General features: G+C 46.5%; 1 protein-coding gene across 3 annotated transcripts in view; it reads left to right on the top strand.

Annotated features, from left to right (window-relative positions):
* The window catches only part of LOC146175642 (ninein-like protein), a 547,135-nt gene extending 543,689 nt beyond the window's left edge, over nt 1-3,446 (top strand). For 2 of the 3 annotated variants that reach the window (XM_084582042.1, XM_084582040.1), the window contains one exon: nt 2,152-3,446. In XM_084582042.1, coding sequence (XP_084438168.1) covers nt 2,152-2,394 — 243 coding nt within the window. In that variant the 3' untranslated portion in view covers nt 2,395-3,446. The remainder of the gene's footprint in view (nt 1-2,151) is intronic. The other variant, XM_084582041.1, reaches the window with a different exon arrangement.
* The last annotated feature ends 16,223 nt before the right edge of the window (nt 3,447-19,669 follow it).

The following is a 19,669-nucleotide window of genomic DNA, read 5'->3' as shown; positions in this document are numbered from 1 at the left end:
CCGTTTGATGCTGCATTACTCCGTGGTCAGACGCCAGCTTCGACAGTGGTTCCGTCGAGCGGCGCTAGCATTGAGGCATCTCAGTTCTCAAGTTTGCCGTAATAGCCTGGCAACACGTTCATCTCGAATCTAGTCGGGTACATTTAGCAGTTGCGCAATTCTCAGGTATCCATGCAGTCATTTCGCTGAGTAGAACTGAAAGTTCATTTTACTATTTTTTTCGCAGGCCTGAACTTTTATTTTACCTTTTTTGTTTTCCTGGTCTGAAGTATCTGTCTGCTGAAGTGGCTAGAAGGATAATTTCACTGAATAGGACTGAAATTTTATTTTAATATTTTCTCATAGTCTGAAGTGCATGACTGACGAATGGCTGAAAGGATATATAGTTTTACTGAATAGGACTGAACTTTCATTTTACTATTTTGTTTCCTGTTCTGAAGTATCTGAATGGCCAGATGGCTGGAAAGGGATTTTTATTATAAAAAAAAAAAAAACAGATTTGGGAGATAATTTTTTTCATGCTTTGGGGGAAAGATATATTTGTAGCGTTTGCTGTTTTAAAGCTTGGTGTTATTGATTTCAATGATTTTTTATTCATTTGCATGTGTGGTACAATTTTCTGACTATTGTGTGAAAGCAAGATAAGTTTTTAACTTTTCATTGAAAATAAATTTTGATGTGGTGAAAAACAGCTTGCAAATCAAGAAAAGATTGCTAAGGTATGTGCAGACAGGCAGGCTTAGACTCCAAGGAGTAGGTATGCAGTCATAATACATGGACACATTGCATTTAAAATAAAAACAACTGCAGACTTTTTTCTCTACCATGGGCTCCAGTTATGTCATATTGCATTCAAAGACCACGATGCCATGAATTCGTAAAGTTGTTGCCCTTCGGTATTTCGCTGATTGTACGCTACAGCATACATTTTATTTATTTCAAGTTCACTTAATGGAAACACTTCGAACTTTACAGACCAGTGTTTGTTTTTGGTTGGATGGTTGGTTGGTTTGTGGGGTTTAACGTCCCAAAGCGACTAAGGCTATGAGAGACGCCGTAGTGGAGGACTCCGGAAATTTCGACCACCTGGGGTTCTTTAACGTGCACTGACATCGTACAGCACACGGACGCCATAGTTCTGTTTTTCTGCTGTTTTCTGTTTTGTTTTTTCCATCAGGGCTCTTTTGTGTGTCACGTGTCACAAGCATGGTCGCAGTGTAACTGTTCAATGCTGTTCTGACATTACATTGACAGTTTAATTGTGCACACATACGACATGCCTTGTCATCCGATGACTGCGCGTTTAGTTGGCCCATTGTGTATGTGCCTTACGATCCCTCATTTTAATGATGGTTATGCTTCCACCACATATATATGAATAACACTGCATATTTTTACATCATAAAGATTCAGGCTACAAATAAGTTTGACTCAAACTTAAATGTGTTTGTTGCAAAGCTTATAACTGCATTCTTTACAGCCATTCGGGCTCTAAACGTTTGTTTTTCTGTGTTCCTTCTCTTCCATACCGTCGTTTTTGTTCTAACCATGTTTTTTTTTTTCTTTTCTTCTTTCTCTCTGACAATGTTGTCTTCACCGACGTCCTGCTGCTTCACTACCAACTCTTCGACCTTCTGATGTGGACTCCTGGGCACCATAACACCCTCCATGTTCTCTTTATCCACCCATCCTATTGTATGCAACTTGGCCTTCTTTTGAATGGTTTTGGCAATTCTGACTGACCTGCTTGAATCACTGCATGGAACACTGCTCTTTTATTTCACTGCAATCAAAAACTGTCACTGCTATTTAAACTAACGGCTGTTGTACGCTATGTGGTCTTCTTTTGCTTCCCTTACTCATGCACCAAATGGCATTTTTCACTAATATACTAACTAACTGTTCAATACTTCTGCACTTACAATGGGGTCCTGTTTGAATGCTCTCTGAACATGCTGCAAATCCACAAACCTTCCTCGTTCATTTCTCACATCCTTCTTTTATTTTTTAATTGGGTCGTTCTGTACTCTTTGGCACTGCCCACCACCACTTTCCTGACTTGCTCCAAACTTGTCCCCAAACGTCCTACTCTATTCGCCTACACTGAACCTACTCTGAACCTGCGGGGAAATACAAACCGAACCCACACAGCAGCAGCAGCAGCAGCAGCAGCAGCCCACTGTGGTCGGCCCGAGTAAGATCGACATCCTGCTTCGGGACCTGTACGTGGAGAACGCTCGCCTGTTGCGCGCCCTCCAGCGGGCCGAGGACGGCCGCCGGCGCGCCGAGCACAACAGCACGCGCCTGCAGTACAAATGCCGCGTGCTCAGCAAGCTCCTTACTGACGTGACGCGGGCCGCAGTGGACGGTAGTTCCAGGGTGGCCTGTGCCTAGAGTGGAAACTTATGCACCTGTGCGCAGATGTGCTTGCTACCTGGATGATAATGGCTCTCCCTGAAGACGTTGTTTGCAATCAGATTATATGTCCTGTTAGACAGAGCCATAAGTTCGTCCTTATCCCCTCTTTCATCTTTGATTGCTTCAAACTGTTGCCTTGACACCAATGGCATCATAGCTGACCTAATGGAGGCTTTGTGCTTCTCTATTAGGCCTCGTTGAACTCATTCATCTATGTGCTATGATGTCAGGTGCACAGATGTTGACACCTGCCGGAGGAACATCTTGTCTGTTTATGCTGTAATGGTGGTCAGCCCAGCATGTTGTTTAGTGGATGCTTCTTGTAACATTGTTTTGCAAGTGTTAAGTTCTTTGATGTAATGCATGGCCTGCATTTGTGTAGTCAGTTGCTTTCTAAGATCAGTCCCTTTCAAGACACTTCGACTTGTTCACAATAGCTATGAAGGTGTAGAACCTTTAAAGCAATTGACTTGTCTTGCGAAAACACTGATGCAGAAATAGATTTGAGGTCGATTGTGAGCTGCTTCATTTGCACAGCTTATACAAAAGACCCCCAGAGAGTTGTAAAGCAAGGCCACTAGCTGGCACCATCTACAGAAGCCTTTTATAACAAGCTGCTAGCTGGTGCCATCTATGAGAGCCTCCTGTAACAACAAGTGCATTCGGCCTGCTACTCTTTGACCTTATGCAGAGTGCTCATTCGAGAGGTCATGTCGTATGGCTTTTACCTGCAACTAGCAAACATTGTTTGCCACATTTACCATATTGTGCTTCTAGTGTGGTTTGCATGTGTGTATGTATGTCAGCAAGGAGTGAGTTAGCTCTGAAGTGCCCTGTTTGGAGTTGGAACCTATAGCTTACTTGCTGAACCACTTTGTATACACATTATGTCACGAAAACCTCTGCATTGTCAGGCAGACACTAAAAGATGGCTCCATGGCCTCTTGAGCATTTTTAAAGCATCATCTCCAATCACTGCACCTCATCCTCAATGAGGATGGAGTCTGTTTCTTTTTTCTTTTTTTTTTCTGGTGCAAGTGTTCACAAGTCTGGTTGATGTAGAGCAAACTTCATGGACACTACAGAAGCTCTGTGCCACTGTGTCAGATGTGACGTGCATGCCATGTATGGTGGTTCACATCTATACTTTGTATAATGCCTTATTGGCCATGTCCCCAGACTGGATAAGCATTAAAAATCAATGTTCAAAATGTCTATGAACACCTAGATACTGCCATGACATGTTACAAATGGCAATTGCCTTAATGCTGTTTATATTCTGCATCTGCTGTGTGTACTGTGAAATTTCTTCGAGTTCATTACATGCCTAACATTGTACAAACTGTGCCAATGCGAGGGGTGTTTGTTTTCTTCAATCATTAGAGATTTGCTAATTAGCCATGTTATCTATGCCTAATACCATGCTGCATATTGATATTAACCCTTTTGGTTTGGTTGGTTGATGCTTGACTCCTCTGTGAAGGCAGCATCATCAGTGCCAGACTGCAGAGATCAAGTGGTCCAGTTTCCAGTATTAGGGCAGTAATACAGCTGGAAATTGTAATATACTTGACTTCTGCTTTGCTGTAGAGGGAACACTTTCTACTGATAGAAAAAGATTAGGCACTCAGTTGTCTGTAACCAGCCACTCACTGATAATGTTTTTCTGCTCTGTGAAATTGTTCTTAGTCCTTTCCCCAGGAGTGCTGCGTTTTCAACAGCCCAGTACTATGCTCCGCCATTGCCTATCATGTCAAAGTATGTAAGCCACTTGTTTTAAACTATAGGGGCAGCAAAATTTATTTGCTTTTTCTTTCTCAGAATAATGAGCCAGACTTCGTCAAATGCAGATAATTGCATGCATCAGGAATATGCCCTAGTAACTTATTCGTAAATTACTTCTTCAGTATAGTTTTGGTTTTGGTTTGTTCAGCCAAACAAACGGTAGCTGTGCACTCATACATAGGGTTGAGTTTACTAAAACTGCAATATAGTGACTACATGCACTCTACCATTGTGGCTCCTCGGCAGGTCAACGTAAACGAGAAAATCTGAACAGCAAAATAGCAATTATACTACAATTCTAGTTTATACTACAATTCTACTGCCTAGTTTTTGCTGCGGCCAAATTTCAGTATGTGGCACTGCGTGATACTCGTGATAGCAGTGCAGTTGCCCAGCCCATTTATTGGGTTTGTCTTTCTCCTTTGATTTCTGGTGCCCACATTTGCTGGGTACAGCCATTCTGAAAGTTTTTTTTTTTGTTCAAAAGCACTTATTGATCTGCGTCTTGGTGGCAAGTTTGCCCTCAGAAATGACGCCCGACTACCGGTAATAGCTCGAAGTGAATAGTTTTGCCCTAATTGAAGTTGCTCGATTTCTGTACTTAGCTTGTTGTAAAGCTAAAAAACCAGTTAACGAAGTATGCAAACACCTTTTTCCATATATTGTGAAGTAACAGCGTTGATCGCCAATCATTCATGCGCAGCTTTAACCATGCCCTAACTGTTTACTGGAGGAACACACTGCGTTAATACTTCTTATGGCTTTTTTTTACATTTGTCTCAGTTCACTTCATATGGTTTCGTCTAGAGCGCATCAGTTTCAACGCAGTCTGTAATTCTCTTTTGCTGGTGCTGTCAAAAGCCCATAGTTAGTCCGTCAAACCGCCAAATCACATTCACTTGTACAAAATTCATCAAGCTGAGTGTGTTGATAATTCAAACTGTGTCATTGTGCTAACTTCTGTTCACAGTCTGCATTTTTAACACGTCCCATACCATAGTGAATATAGAGGTCTGTTCATTGGAGCCCTCATATGCAGCACCAGCACCATGGTATAGTTGGTCTGGAAGCTAGGGCTGGTTTAGATGAGGCGGCGCCACACGATCTCCTCCGGTGCACGTTCGCTGGCCTTCGAACACATGCGCGTCACTGCACAGGTCAATCAGCACCCTCTGCCTGTCGCCTTCTGTCTCTCACCAACTCCATTGCTGTTTGACTACTGAGCCTAATAACTGCTTGGTGGCAGAGAGAAAACCCTCGATTTTGGTGGATTTTTTGTTCGTTGTGTCACAATGAAGAGACTCTTTCTGCCTGTTGATGATGGAGGCCACCTTAATTTGTTTGGATAGCAGTTATTTTGTTTCAGACGTGTTAACTCTGCATTGCAAAAGTGCAGCAGGTCTGTAGTCCATCAGAAGTGCAGGTCTATGTTAAGGTCAAAAAGTTTTGAACTAAAATGGCAAATGGACGCCCAGCAATGGTTCCATGCTTGGCTTTGCAGTTGTCTGGAAATGGATTGACTGTGCTATTGTACCAAAATGACAGCACTAGGCATCCTGGGGAGTGTGTTAAACAGTTCGCTTTTTTGCGATTGTTCTTTCAATGAATGCTTGAAGTGTTACAAAACTGACCATACAGTACAGCTGTGTTCCTCAATCTATGCCTGCAGGCCCACAAAGCGTGATTATGTGAACCATGATAGGGTTCTATGGTGGCAATATTCCTGTGAAAATTTGTTGTTGTTGTCGTTTTATATCATGCTACTTTTTCATGCAGGACATTGAGTGGAATTTTAAGACAAATATTAGCACCACCGTGAGCAATTATCTGTTCAGTCTAGTTCCGTGTGTTTAGTCAAAACGGATAACCATGCTAGACAGTTGATGCTTGTTTACAGCATCATGGATGGGCTTTGCTTTTAAAGATGACAGTTTTTGTATTGGAGTTAAAGATGAAAGTTTTATATTGGAGCTTCATGTTTCTCTACATTTAATATTTATTTTCGATGCAATGCCGTGCAAAAGCCACTTCTGATTTTTGACTAATGAAATGCCATTATAGTATGTAGAAAGCCTTACAGGCTTCATTCACACTGCAATGCCTTTAAGAATGTGAATAAAGTTCTGCCTGTTTGATGCTGACAGTTTTTTTTTTTTTTTTTTTTTTTTTTGAAGGTCCTAATGCTACCACAGCTTTCCTCAGCGTTGGCAGGATGTATGATGAAGAAAAGGAAGAGAGCATGTGGTAAATGTTTTACTCAATGTACGGAAGTTGAAATGGTGGCACCTAGAATCGAGAACAAAGATTAATGAAGCATGCCCTAAGTGCATCATGCCTACTGTAACAGAAATTAAAGGGAATGTGTCTCATCCCAAGCTCGAGCGGCTATCAGGCAGGTAGAATATATAACATTCGCAAAAGTGAGTGTCGCGTCCCTTCAGTTGTTTGCCGACGCCATCATACATGGCCATCCAGTCATCGGCATCGTCAGTGCCACAAAAGATGCCCGAGATGCGAATTGTTGCACTGTGACAACGGGAAAGTTGGCGTGACCACAGCGCAAGGAGCTCCTGCTATCATCATCGAGTTAGGACCATAATGGCGACTGATGGTGACCGCTGCGGAGAACCAGGGTCTGAATCAGGCCCGCGCACCTCCATCTTCACGGGACATCATCTGCAAACGGCGCTAGCGACCGGCGCAACATTCGCCGTGTACGCGATCACGTGCGCGGGAACCGCAAGCAGCCGCATTATTCTACTCGTGATCCGTCGAAGGCGTCTTTCGAATCTTGTCGGAATTTCCGCGTGCGCCGCAGAAAACCGTTCGAGTGAGTGAATGCGCCGGTGGACTGCGTGGAATAAGAAAAAACAACAAATTCGATAAAAGGTTCGACTTTGTGAAAACATCAGCTCGTAAGACTGCGGTAACTTCGTGGTCGTGTGAGACGCGTACTACAAGATGCTTGCCTTCGACTACGAGACCCTTGCGTACAGTTACAAGAACACTTACATTGAATTCATCGACACCGGGGCCTGCATTGTGAAGTGCAACTTATGCTTTGCGACAGGTGAAGAAATTAAAACGCGCGAATTAAATTTATGAAATCGTTGTCATTTTCGGCAAGCGGATGAGGCCAGGAGCCGCAAGTGTGGTGTGCACGGCCGGCGCGCCATTTTTAGAGGTGAGTATATATTGCGACGTGTCTATTCGCTTAACTAGCGTAAACTGTCACCTCTGTCAACTTTCAAGCGACGTGTTACAACTATAGTTAGGGTTGTCGCTGCACATCGCGTTGTTACGAACCTTGGTTCCAGGTTATGTGTAGTCCAAGCAGCCTACGTTGCCGCAGATAAATTTGCTAAACACCCTAGCTGGGTGTGCCACTTATGCTGCGAGCGCGTCAGTACTTTGCAAGCCAACTAGCACCAGAACGAGCTGCTGCTTACCGCTGCATTGTCCTCAAGATATTATATGGGGTTTTTTCATCATCATCATCAGTCTGACTACAACGTATTCAGGGCAACAGCCTAACCATAGCCTTTCATAGTGTCCTGAGTCAAGTGCATCCGTTTGATTCATGCAAACTTCCTATTTAATCCGCCCACGTAACTTGCTGCCGCACCCTGCTGCGCTTTCTTTCTTGGCGGCCATCGGTCATCTTGTCTTCGTATTATACGCCCTGCACATCCGCATTTATTCCATCTTTAACTCGTGAGCCACTCTGCTCGCTGCGTTGTCTTCAATTTGGCCTGAACCCGTTTTTCTTAGCATTCACACTTCTTCCCAAAATGTGAGTACTGGGAAGCTACAGCTGTTATACTTTTAATTTCCTTTTGAGGGGTGCTGGTGAACTGCCATTCATGACCAGAGAGTACTTGCTAAGTGCGCACTATCCCAATCTCATTCTCCTAGTTGCTTCACTCCCGTGGTCCGGATTTGCGGTCACTGTAGTGTCCCAAGTATGCATATTCCCTTACCACCTCCTAAGCCTCGGTACCTGTCGTACACTGCTATTTCCTTCCGAGGCTGCTGAACATTAGTTTATTCATCTGCTTTTTAAATTTGGCACCCGCCGGTCTGATTTGCTTCTCATAGGTCATTGATCACGCTTTGCAATTCGTACCCAGATTTGCTTAATAATTAAGGCAATGTCATCAGCTTGCAAATGGCATATTGTTAGGGCTCAATGTGCTCGATTGCTGTACTTAAGGGCGCGGGATCGTATCCTGGCTGCGGCGCCCGCTTTCGATGGTGGCGGGAAAGCAAGACGTCCGTGCGATGTCGGTGCACGTTAAAGAACCCCAAGTGGTTGAAATTTCCCGTGTCCTCCACTACTGCGTCTCTCATAGCCTGAGTCGTTTTGAGATGTTATACCTCATGAACCAAACCTTCCCAATCCAGGTCTGATTACTTCCTCTAAACAGGATTGTGCCTCTTAATTGCCTGGCACCCTTTGAATAAGGATTTTTGTGGCGGTGGTGCAGCCACTGATGCTATCTTACACTGGCTTCGCGCGTGACTCTTCTACACCATGGTTCAGGAAAGCCTGGATGATGTGGCGATATGAGGGGGCGGTGTTCAACCCCCGCACCCGCTCATCGAGTGCAGCGTATTCACTCGCGAACCGCAGAGGGGAAAAAGGGGAACCGGCAGGGTGCATACATTGGATGCTATTTGATGCACTTGCAAATAATAGTGTGTCGGCTAGTTATAAACAAGGTTTTGCTCGGAAGGAGAAGTTGAAGCGGAGCAATTGCCCACAGACCACTAATAGGTCAGTCGCGAATGTACAAAACACCACCACCATCGTAACTCAGTGACGTCACAACTTGACGCTTTTTGACCCATATGACACGTCCTCATTGACCACCTGATGTGCACAACACTTCATTCTGACTGGTCAGGAGATATGATTCCGGTTTGGTAACCTCAGTCACTATTTCGCTAGCTGCAGTAGGTGCTATAACACCGTGTGACCTGGATAATCTTTCTAATAGAACTGTTGCAGTGAACATGACATTATAATAGCGAACCTCTATAAGAGGCAGGAGGTTTCAACACAATTTGCACCATAGAGCAGACTTGCCTTCTGGGCGTTACGATATGAGTGACTCGGTGAGCAAGGCTTTTCAAGCCGGCTCTTCAATTTGACACCAGGCACACAGAGGACCTGGATTCCTTTCCTGAGAGGGTCGTATAACAGCCTCTGTCCATCCTAGCAAAAAAAAAAAAAAAAAAAACGTAAAAGAGGTGATACATACGAAGACGGAACGCAAGCGAAAACGGAAGGACCCCGAGACGAATGACGCGCGAAATGCGCAGGAATATGTTAGCGGGGGAGACTTGGCCGGATAAAAAGCGAACGAACGCTCCACCGGTCGTGGCCAACTTAATTTCCATGCAAATGAAGCGCTTGCACTATCGAGAGAGTTAAAAGCTTCGGGCTCATGGACGAAACTGAGTCACGTGTTGTGCGAGGGCGGCAGGATGTGGAGGGAGTTCCCTCAAAAGAAGGCTTTTCTTCAAAGCGAGAGCCCAATCGGTTAAGCCAGCCACGAGAGTCCCTCGTTACCATCGGTCCCGTTTCCTTTTAACGCGACAGCTTTAAAGTACTAGTGGTAGTAGCAGTATGCGGTTATTGATTATCTGTACTAAAGGGAAGCACCAAGATTTCGACCGGCTGCGGCACTGCTGTCGCGATATCGGAAGCACCTGACTGCGGCAACGGAAAGAAAGATTCGGTTTGGTTTAGTTTGATTTATCCCAAAGCAATGAAGACTATGAGAGGCGCCTTAGTGGAGGGCTCCGGAAATTTCGACCACCTGGGGTTCTTTAAAGTGCGTTGACATCGCACAGCACACGGGCACCTCGCTTTCGGCCTCCATCGAAAAGCGGCCTCAGTGGCCGCGGGATTCGATCCCGTGTCCTTGGGCACAGACTTCGAGCGCCCTAACTACTGCACTACTGCAGCGGGGTTAGAAATAAAGGTGCAGTGAAAGTCAAGGCGGAGGAATTGAAGGAGGTGAGCGACAGGGAGAAAGGGCTGGGTAGATATAGAGGCCCCGTTCTTACAAATTCACGCGTTGTTGTCGGCGTTTCGAGCAAAAACAATTACGAGCTTGCCTCTGGTGTTTGGCAGGTGACATGGCCGGACGCTGGTTGGTTGGTGAGTTTGTGACGTCACGAGATCACATGGCATAGCCGATTTGGCAGGAGCTGACAATTCGGGTATCTCCTTTGAGGAATCGAGGCTAGGATCCCTGGACCCCAAGTCAGACTCGCTATGTTGTTAACGACGAGTTGCGCACGCATAAAAAACAAACACGGGAAGAGAACTATGGAGAAGGAAAGAGCGCTCTTTCCTTCTCCATTGTTCTCTTCCCGCGTTTTTCTTTTTGCAGGCGCAACTTGCTCTTAACAACAAAGCCATTCATCAACTATCCCAGCAAGAAGTTCTACCAGACACGCTACCACATGCTACCAGACACGCTCGACCCTATAGGCCGCCATCGCCACTGCTAGAGTAAGCGGAGATTTACATCTATGTCGGGTGGTGTTAAGCATAATATGGTATCTTAAGGCTCTATGGTAATGGTTGTTTGAAATAACCGAAATACAAGTAAATGGGAAAGGCAGCAAAGGGCATGTACCGGAAAGCGAATCCGCAAGGAGAGTCGCAGACGGTAGCTACATATAGCCTTGAAGGAGAAGCTTAGGCGCTTCTAAATTTTATTTTCTCCTTATTTTTGTCTTCACCATGAAATGCTTGTAGCTCCGGTTGTCGGCGCACTATACTCGGTTTCATACATCAAGTGCAACACTGTCAAAGCTAGAGCTCTTATTTGCGCTCCCCGCATCCGCGATGAAAAATAGTGCCTGCTCTTGACGAGATGAAATAATAGTTGCTTTGTCTGCAAGCCTAATACATCTTACATTTGCCAGCAACTCCATAAAAAGTACCTTTCTTTAGGGAGAAAAGATCGATTCCATGAATTTGTACGTTTTGTTTGTCGTTCTCGTTCGTGTCACGTTTTCGCTACCCCGCAACCGTGCCAACGGTGCCCTCCACGCTGCGCAGCGCAGCGACCACGGCCTCTTCGGAGCGGACGTTTTTTATAAGATCCACACTGCAAAGATGTGCAGGCACGCAAAGCAAGTTATTGCAAACGTGTATGCTCGGAATAGAGCCCGTTTCCGCAGAAACCACTCGGCCACGAAACGAGCGCGTAGTGATCCGCCTCCTTTTCTTCTTTTTTTTTTGTGCAGACTATTTGCGTAGCTTTCGTTGCGTTGCACCTGATGTATGAAACGGAGTATAAGTGTGGCTGTAGCACCAGAATGGATGGAGAATACAGCAGTGAACCGGAGAGAGAATATGTGGAGCCGAATATAAACGACCACTTACACTGACAATACTCTCCGTCTGCCCCTGATACTTACATGGTGCGCAGTCACCGAAATGCACTACGCATGCGTCGGCAACAGCCTCTTCCTAGCCTCGTTAGTAGTGTCCCGTGGTAGGCGAAGCCAGCACGCGGTATGAAAGAGCCCACGATCTGCCCTGCAGCCGGAAGAGCGCATGTTCAGTCCTCGTGATGGGCAAGTGAAGGAGCGTGCCACGTGCATTTGCTATTCAGGGGCGATGCAGAACACGTTGCCAACAGTGTTACGACCAAGCATCCGCAATTGCGCGCTCTATTGTTCGCCTGTGGGCATGGATAAGTTTTGTGAATATGTGGTGATGGTCCAATGGCTCTAAGTGAGCCTGTTTCCAGGAATCCTGTTTTGTAAGCATGTTTTGCTTTGTGGACAACCTGCAAATGCCAAATTGACCCTGTCAAGAGAACGTCTGGAAAAACACAAAGAAACGTCCCCCTGAGGGAAATAGCAGGAAGTGCTTTCTTTCTTTTGTTCACCCTTCCAGTCGAGAAGTGCTATCCTCCAGTGATGAATGCCTCCTATCCAAAGGAGACGACAGAGTGACATGTCCGCTGACGTGCAGGACAAGAAAGGAGCATGACTCATACGGCCATTAAGTGATTTCCCGGGAATGCAGGAAAGATTTGCAATTGTCGAAAAGGGACCATGTTGGGAGCCCTATGCGGCGCCACGTGCACTCGGGTTTCTGAGAAGTAAAACCCCTTGTCAGAACCAGCCTGTGGTTTCTTTGCTGAAGAATAGAAATGTACCTCCTCTCCTCGCCGTTCCCAAGCTTTTCCCGCCAACAAGTGATCACGCCCAACGAATGAATGCCGGACCAGTCAGTGCTTCAGACCATCAGTGCAGTGATGTGTTCGATTGGATGCCGATACCTGAGGGGCGTGCCCTGGATTTGGTTGGTCAGCATCTTCAGAGAGGGGCTGGACATAGGGGGTTTTTAAGGACGCTGCAGAGCACGAAATGTCGCTCTGGGCCCTGGGTAAACGGCTCATCCAGTCGCTTCTCGCTATGAACTCTTAACGCTTGTCATTTTGCTGATGTACCCTTCTTTTTCATGTAAATATTCTTGTAAATACGTTTTCTCAAAGTGCCAGTAAACCTGCTTGTACATATTTCACCAACTTCGAAGATTCAATCCTACTTCAACCCCGAGTCTCTGCACGCTACCAAGTGAAGGCCGGGTCGACGTAGCCCCAGCGTCACGACAACTGGTGGCAGCGGTGGGATAAAGCCCCAACACTGGTGACCAGCGTTGGGATCTGAATCTACAAGCCACAACATCTGATGACTGGAGGTGGGATCTGAATCTACAAGCCACAACATCTGGTGATTGGAGGTGGATCAGAATCTGCAAGCCACAACATCTAGTGATCGGAGGTGGCATCTCAAGCAACAAGCAGGAGCAACAATCGGCCAACAAGAAAGCAGCTCGGAACATCGATCGCATGTGTGGGTGAGTGCTTGGCTTTTCTTCTGATGTGGACCAGGTTCTAGAACAGGGTTAGATTTTAGAACTGGTAAAAAGTGTTGAAACGCCTTTAGGTTTGCTAGTTTGCACTGTTGTTTTGGAAGTAGCCGACACTCGGAGCGATCATGGACCTACAAAAGCTGCAGAAACCGGAACTGTTGCAATTGTGTGAGGAATTGGGAATTGATACAAGTGGTTTGGCACGAAAACCCTTGATTATAAAGGCAATCACTGATCTGGGAACCGATGATGAGGAGCTCAGTGAAGCATGGAACCTCATCGGTCAAAAAAAGGAGCAGCTCAGACAGCAGAAAGAGCGGGAAAAAGAGGAAAAAAGGCGTGAGCGTGAACTTGAGAGGGAAAAAGAGGAAAGGGAGCGCGAACGTGAGTGGGAAAAAGAGGAAAAGAAGCGTGAAAGAGAAGCAAAAAAGCTGGACCAAGAAATTGAGCTCCGGAAATTAGAACTAGAGTTGAGCAAGAGGTCGGGCAATTGTCCCCAGCTAGCGGTACCTCTTCTCAACAAGGAGGCAGATTTCAAGATGTCAAAGTACATGCAGCCATATGTGATATCAGGGGATATCGGTCTGTATCTGGCTAACTTTGAGCGAACCTGCGAAAAACTGTCCTTCCAGCGAGACACTTGGTCTCAGAGATTATTGACGGTTCTGCCCAGCGAGGCAGCGGAGGTTGTCGCGCGGCTAAGCAAGGAGGACGCGGACAACTACGAGAAGGTCAAAGCTTGCCTTCTGAGAAAGTATAGGCTTAGCGCCGAGGCGTTCAGACAACGTTTTCGGAACGCTACTAAGTCCAGGGACGAGAGTTACCCTGAATTCCTGTACAATTTAAGAGTTAATTTGGGCGAGTGGCTAAAGAGCACGGATTCCTACAGTGATAGGGACGCTGTAGTCGAGCGAATTCTTTTGGAGCAGTTTTATAACTGCCTCCCAGAAAAAGAAAGAAATTGGTTACAGGACCGAGGCGACATTAAGTCGGCAACTGAAGCTGCCGAACTCATTGAGGACTATGCTTCGCGCCGACAATTCAGCAACCCAGCAGTGGATAGGCTCCGCAATCCCAAGTTGAGTGTAAATAACCGTCAGAAAAGGCACTTTGCTAGATTTGCAAACGAAGAAAGGAAGGCTTCTTCAGGCAAACGCCCTAGAAAGGACGGCAGTGAGAAAAGTGGGGAAGTGACCAACGCGCAGAACACAAAGAAAAAGCTTGAGGCTAGGAAGCCGCTCACATGCTTTAGGTGTAATGAGCAGGGTCACATTGCCGTCAACTGCCGGAAAGAAAAGATTGCTTTCTCGTATGTCAGGGACTGCGATGAAAATATGCAGCTTTTAGAACCCTACCTGCATGACCTAGTAGTCAACGGGAAGCCTTGCAAGGTACTGCGCGATTCGGCCGCAACGATGGATGTTGTCCATCCGGCGTATGTGTCGCCTTCCGACTATACAGGACAGTGTGCGTGGATCCGCCAGGTAGTGGAGGAACAGAGTGTGTGCTTGCCAATCGCGAACGTGGTCATCGAGGGCCCTTTCGGCAAGTTAACAACCGAGGCTGCCGTTTCAGGAAAGCTTCCTAAAAGCTATCCGTATTTGTTTTCCAACAAATCGGACATGCTACTGCGAAAGAGGGGCATCCTGTTCGGAGACAGAGTTGTGCAAGCCTTAACACGTTCAAAGGCGCGAGAACTAGCTACACTGCTCATACCAGAAAATTCCACAGCGGAGGAAGCGGCAGTTAAAACAGTGGTCGAAGCGGAAGATAGAGGGTCAGAAAACTTTGAGAGCGAGGCATCTCAGATAAGTCAACTTGAAAGTGAGCTTGATGAGACGCGGAATGAGGACGTTCTTGAGAGTAACCTCTTGCCGCCAGTGTCTAGAATTTTACGAGACTTTTAAGTGGAACCCGAGAGGACTTAGCTATGGAGCAAGCCAATGATCCTAAGATACAGGAGCTTCTCAAAAAGACGGAGCAGAGAGGAGAACTAAAGAAATCCCAGCTGTCCGATCTGGGCGAAATAATAGCAGAGTTTGAGGCCTGTTTCGTGGACAGGCCAGGCAGGACTGATTTGACTGAGCACAATATTGAGCTGACTTCAGACGTGCCAGTGCGATCAAGGTGCTACCGATTTTCTCCAAGGCAAAGAGAAATTCTGGATAGGGAAGTAACTCGCATGCTGGAATTGGGAGTAATAAAACCCTCGGAAAGCGATTATGCTTCGCCTATGATCTTAGTAGAAGCTCCAGGTAAAGACCCTAGGCCTGTGGTAGACTACCGAAAGCTAAATTCTCTCACCAGGGATCAAGTGTATCCTATTCCGAATATTGAGGAGAGAGTAGAACAGGTCAGTAGAGCGGCATATGTGACTACGCTGGACCTTACTCGAGGATACTGGCAAGTACCGCTCACTGAACGCGCCAGCAGATACGCGGCTTTCGTCACTCCGACGGGCAGCTACCAGCCAACAATGATGAGTTTCGGGCTCAAAAATGCTCCATTTTGTTTTTCCCGACTCATGGATAGGGTTTTAAAGGGGTGTGAAACATTCGCAGTGCCTTATTTAGATGACATTGCGGTTTTTTCCGACTCATGGGCGGACCATATGGTACATCTAAGAGCTGTACTGAGCCTTTTGCGTCAAGCTGGACTAACCGTAAAGGCCGAGAAATGTTGCCTGGCAAGGGCGACCGTGGACTACTTGGGTCACAATGTAGGTCAAGGTTTCAGGAAACCCAGCGAGATTAAGATTTCTGCGGTAGCAGACTACCCGCGGCCGAGCACGAAGACGGAAATTCGAGCATTCCTAGGTCTGACTGGATACTACAATCACTACATCCCTAACTATTCAGCTTTGGCCAGCCCTCTGACCGACGCTCTCCGCAAGACAGAACCGACAAATGTAGTCTGGGACGAACAAAAGGAAGCCTCCTTCGTAAACCTGAAGGCTGTGCTGATTAGCCGTCCGGTATTGCGAGCTCCAGACTATGACCGAGAATTCACGGTCCAGTGTGATGCCAGTGATCGAGGGTTAGGTGCTGTTCTCTGCCAGAGAGATGACGACGGTAATGAGCACCCCGTGCTCTACCTGAGCAGAAAACTGAGTTCTAGAGAGAGGGCTTATTGCGCGTCAGAGAAAGAATGCGCTTGCATTGTATGGGCCATTCAAAAATTGCAGTGTTATCTTGGAGGGGCCAAATTCACCGTAGAGACGGACCATTGTCCCCTGGCTTGGCTGCAAACTGCGACATCAAAGAACAGTCGCCTTCTTAGGTGGAGCTTGATTTTACAGCAGTACAATTTTGAAATAAGATACAAAAAGGGGAAGTTAAATGGGAATGCGGACGCGCTTAGCCGCTCTTTCTAAGCGGTCCGAGATGTTCCTCACCATGTATCCAAATTGATAATCAGGTTTTTTTTTTTTTCGTGCGCTTGTATATGTGTGGCTATGTAAAGCAGCACGTTTGGTTTTCTAGGAATACGTGGGTCCTGAACGTCTTGAGAGTGGGCTTTTCTCGAACAACAATGGCAGTTTTCTTTTAACCTGGTCTCTTCAGACGGGAGCCGAGTGCTTGCTTCGACATGTGGTTGAGTTTCAGACAGCTCGAGCAATTTGGCCTACAACAATCAAGACAACGCGACAAGCAACAGCGAGCTTCAAGCGTTCACGTGCAGGCCATTAAGTCGTCTCTTCATGCAGCAGCTGGGACTGCTGCCCTCCGAGACTCTTCTGGCGGGGGAGGAGGCTGTTACGACCAAGCATCCGCAATTGCGCGCTCTATTGTTCGCCTGTGGGCATGGATAAGTTTTGTGAATATGTGGTGATGGTCCAATGGCTCTAAGTGAGCCTGTTTCCAGGAATCCTGTTTTGTAAGCATGTTTTGCTTTGTGGACAACCTGCAAATGCCAAATTGACCCTGTCAAGAGAACGTCTGGAAAAACACAAAGAAACGTCCCCCTGAGGGAAATAGCAGGAAGTGCTTTCTTTCTTTTGTTCACCCTTCCAGTCGAGAAGTGCTATCCTCCAGTGATGAATGCCTCCTATCCAAAGGAGACGACAGAGTGACATGTCCGCTGACGTGCAGGACAAGAAAGGAGCATGACTCATACGGCCATTAAGTGATTTCCCGGGAATGCAGGAAAGATTTGCAATTGTCGAAAAGGGACCATGTTGGGAGCCCTATGCGGCGCCACGTGCACTCGGGTTTCTGAGAAGTAAAACCCCTTGTCAGAACCAGCCTGTGGTTTCTTTGCTGAAGAATAGAAATGTACCTCCTCTCCTCGCCGTTCCCAAGCTTTTCCCGCCAACAAGTGATCACGCCCAACGAATGAATGCCGGACCAGTCAGTGCTTCAGACCATCAGTGCAGTGATGTGTTCGATTGGATGCCGATACCTGAGGGGCGTGCCCTGGATTTGGTTGGTCAGCATCTTCAGAGAGGGGCTGGACATAGGGGGTTTTTAAGGACGCTGCAGAGCACGAAATGTCGCTCTGGGCCCTGGGTAAACGGCTCATCCAGTCGCTTCTCGCTATGAACTCTTAACGCTTGTCATTTTGCTGATGTACCCTTCTTTTTCATGTAAATATTCTTGTAAATACGTTTTCTCAAAGTGCCAGTAAACCTGCTTGTACATATTTCACCAACTTCGAAGATTCAATCCTACTTCAACCCCGAGTCTCTGCACGCTACCAAGTGAAGGCCGGGTCGACGTAGCCCCAGCGTCACGACAACAGTAAGAGAGGCGGAGTTCACTACACGTTCACTGGAGTAGTGCTCCTGGATGTCGCGTATTATCCCGCCCAAGCGACGTTGCGGAAGCAACAGTGGAACCATTTTGCCACGTTCGAGGCAGGGGGGATTTCGACATCACCCTCGCCCGATGCAGGGGCCAGAGTGCCGTCCAGAAGTGATGTAGATAGCAGTAAGCTAAGTGGGTGCGGCTCAGTGATTTTCCCAAATACCTTACTTTTTATCCTCAAAGCGCCTTCAGGGAGCCATTTGTACATAAACACAACTGCAGAAGTTTTATGAGTGTAGTCAAGTGTAGCGAGTCCATACAAGTGCCGGAGAGGTCGAAGTACTACACCCAGCACTTAAATAGGCAAAGTGGAGCAATGTGTTGTTTCTGTTCAGCGCACTTGCTGCAAACTTCAAAACGCGCTTTGCAGCACCAGAATTTACCCTTGTTTCTCAAAATTTATCGCCCTCCTCGTTTTCAAACGGGCTTGCATTAACATGCTGCAACATCGGTTCCAATTGAAGCTAGAAAGCGGATCGAATGAAGCGTTCCCGCCGAATTCACTTCGATTCGAATCTTTTTTACAGCGATTTCAGCGAGTGACATTATTATGGGGTGAATCTCTTTCAAAGTACACTTCAAGATGCTGCCCGGACTGGTGGCCATTCACTGTGCATACAGGCAAATTGTTTTTAGTGCCTGTCCGTCGTGTAGGTCACTGTCTTATCAGTATATGTATGAATCTCCCACCGTTCTGTAAGTCCCGACTCCCCGGTCGGTAGAGGATACATGCGAGAACGGGAGTCTCTATCGCCCTCGCTCATCCCCTTCTCCGGCGTGTGAGAGAACAATTTTAACGAGGCAGCATCAAGGTCCCATCAACAAGAAAAGCCGGCGTCCGTTCCTGTCATAAAAATGGCCATTCTTGGAAATATTGATGACGTCACAAGGTCACACGGTGTGATTGAGAGCTGATTGATGTATGGAGTAGGACGACATGTGTTCGCATGCTATGGCCGAGTCAGAAAGTGCCCTGGAAGATGACTGTCGACAGGTTACATGACCGAGTGCTAAATGGTTGCCAGGGCTCTTGACGATATGATACCACGTGACATGGCAAAATTTGATTGAATAAAAAAAAAAAACTCATGGCACCTCGATTGGCGTTTTTATCTGAGCACACAGTATAATATAAAAATAACAGTCATTGATTGCCTGTCCACCGCTCTTGTTCTTGACTTTATCGACGCGCGCGAACTCTGAATCGCCTGGCCACAATGCGAAAACGATTCCAACTAGAAATCACTTCATTCGCTGGAAAGAGTAACAAGAAGGCAAATAAACGCGTCGACTATATATACGGCAAATCAGGCTCGACTACAAAAAAAAAGAAAAAAAAGAAAAAAAAACATGACAGAATTGTCTGGTCCTTCTGGTTTCCTCGTTTTCTGTGTGGTTTCCTTTATCTAAAACACCGACCTGTTGAAATCCTCGTGAACCACCGAAGACAAAAGTTTCCAGGATACGAGAAAAGCAAATTTGGCATACAAGGGCCATATTCTTTGGCGATCTCTTGATTTTACTAGCTGATGTCACACCGAATTTCCGACCGTTAAGTCTGGTCTCCGACCACCGGATGACAACAGAGCTACTGACTTCGATTCCTGGTTATGCGTCCTGGAAGCTTTTGTCCCCAGAAGTACATAGACAATCAAATCCACGCTATACCGGTGGATTGCGCATGAACGCGGAAGAACACCAAGCGTGAGAGCGTTTACGTAAATGCGATCCTGTCGAGGGTCTGCCGCAG

Source organism: Amblyomma maculatum, chromosome 10 (genome assembly GCF_055883805.1).
Source record: "Amblyomma maculatum isolate TAMU_Amacu chromosome 10, ASM5588380v1, whole genome shotgun sequence".
Taxonomy (NCBI): Eukaryota; Metazoa; Arthropoda; class Arachnida; order Ixodida; family Ixodidae; genus Amblyomma; species Amblyomma maculatum.
This window is presented reverse-complemented; position numbering and strand designations above follow the sequence as displayed.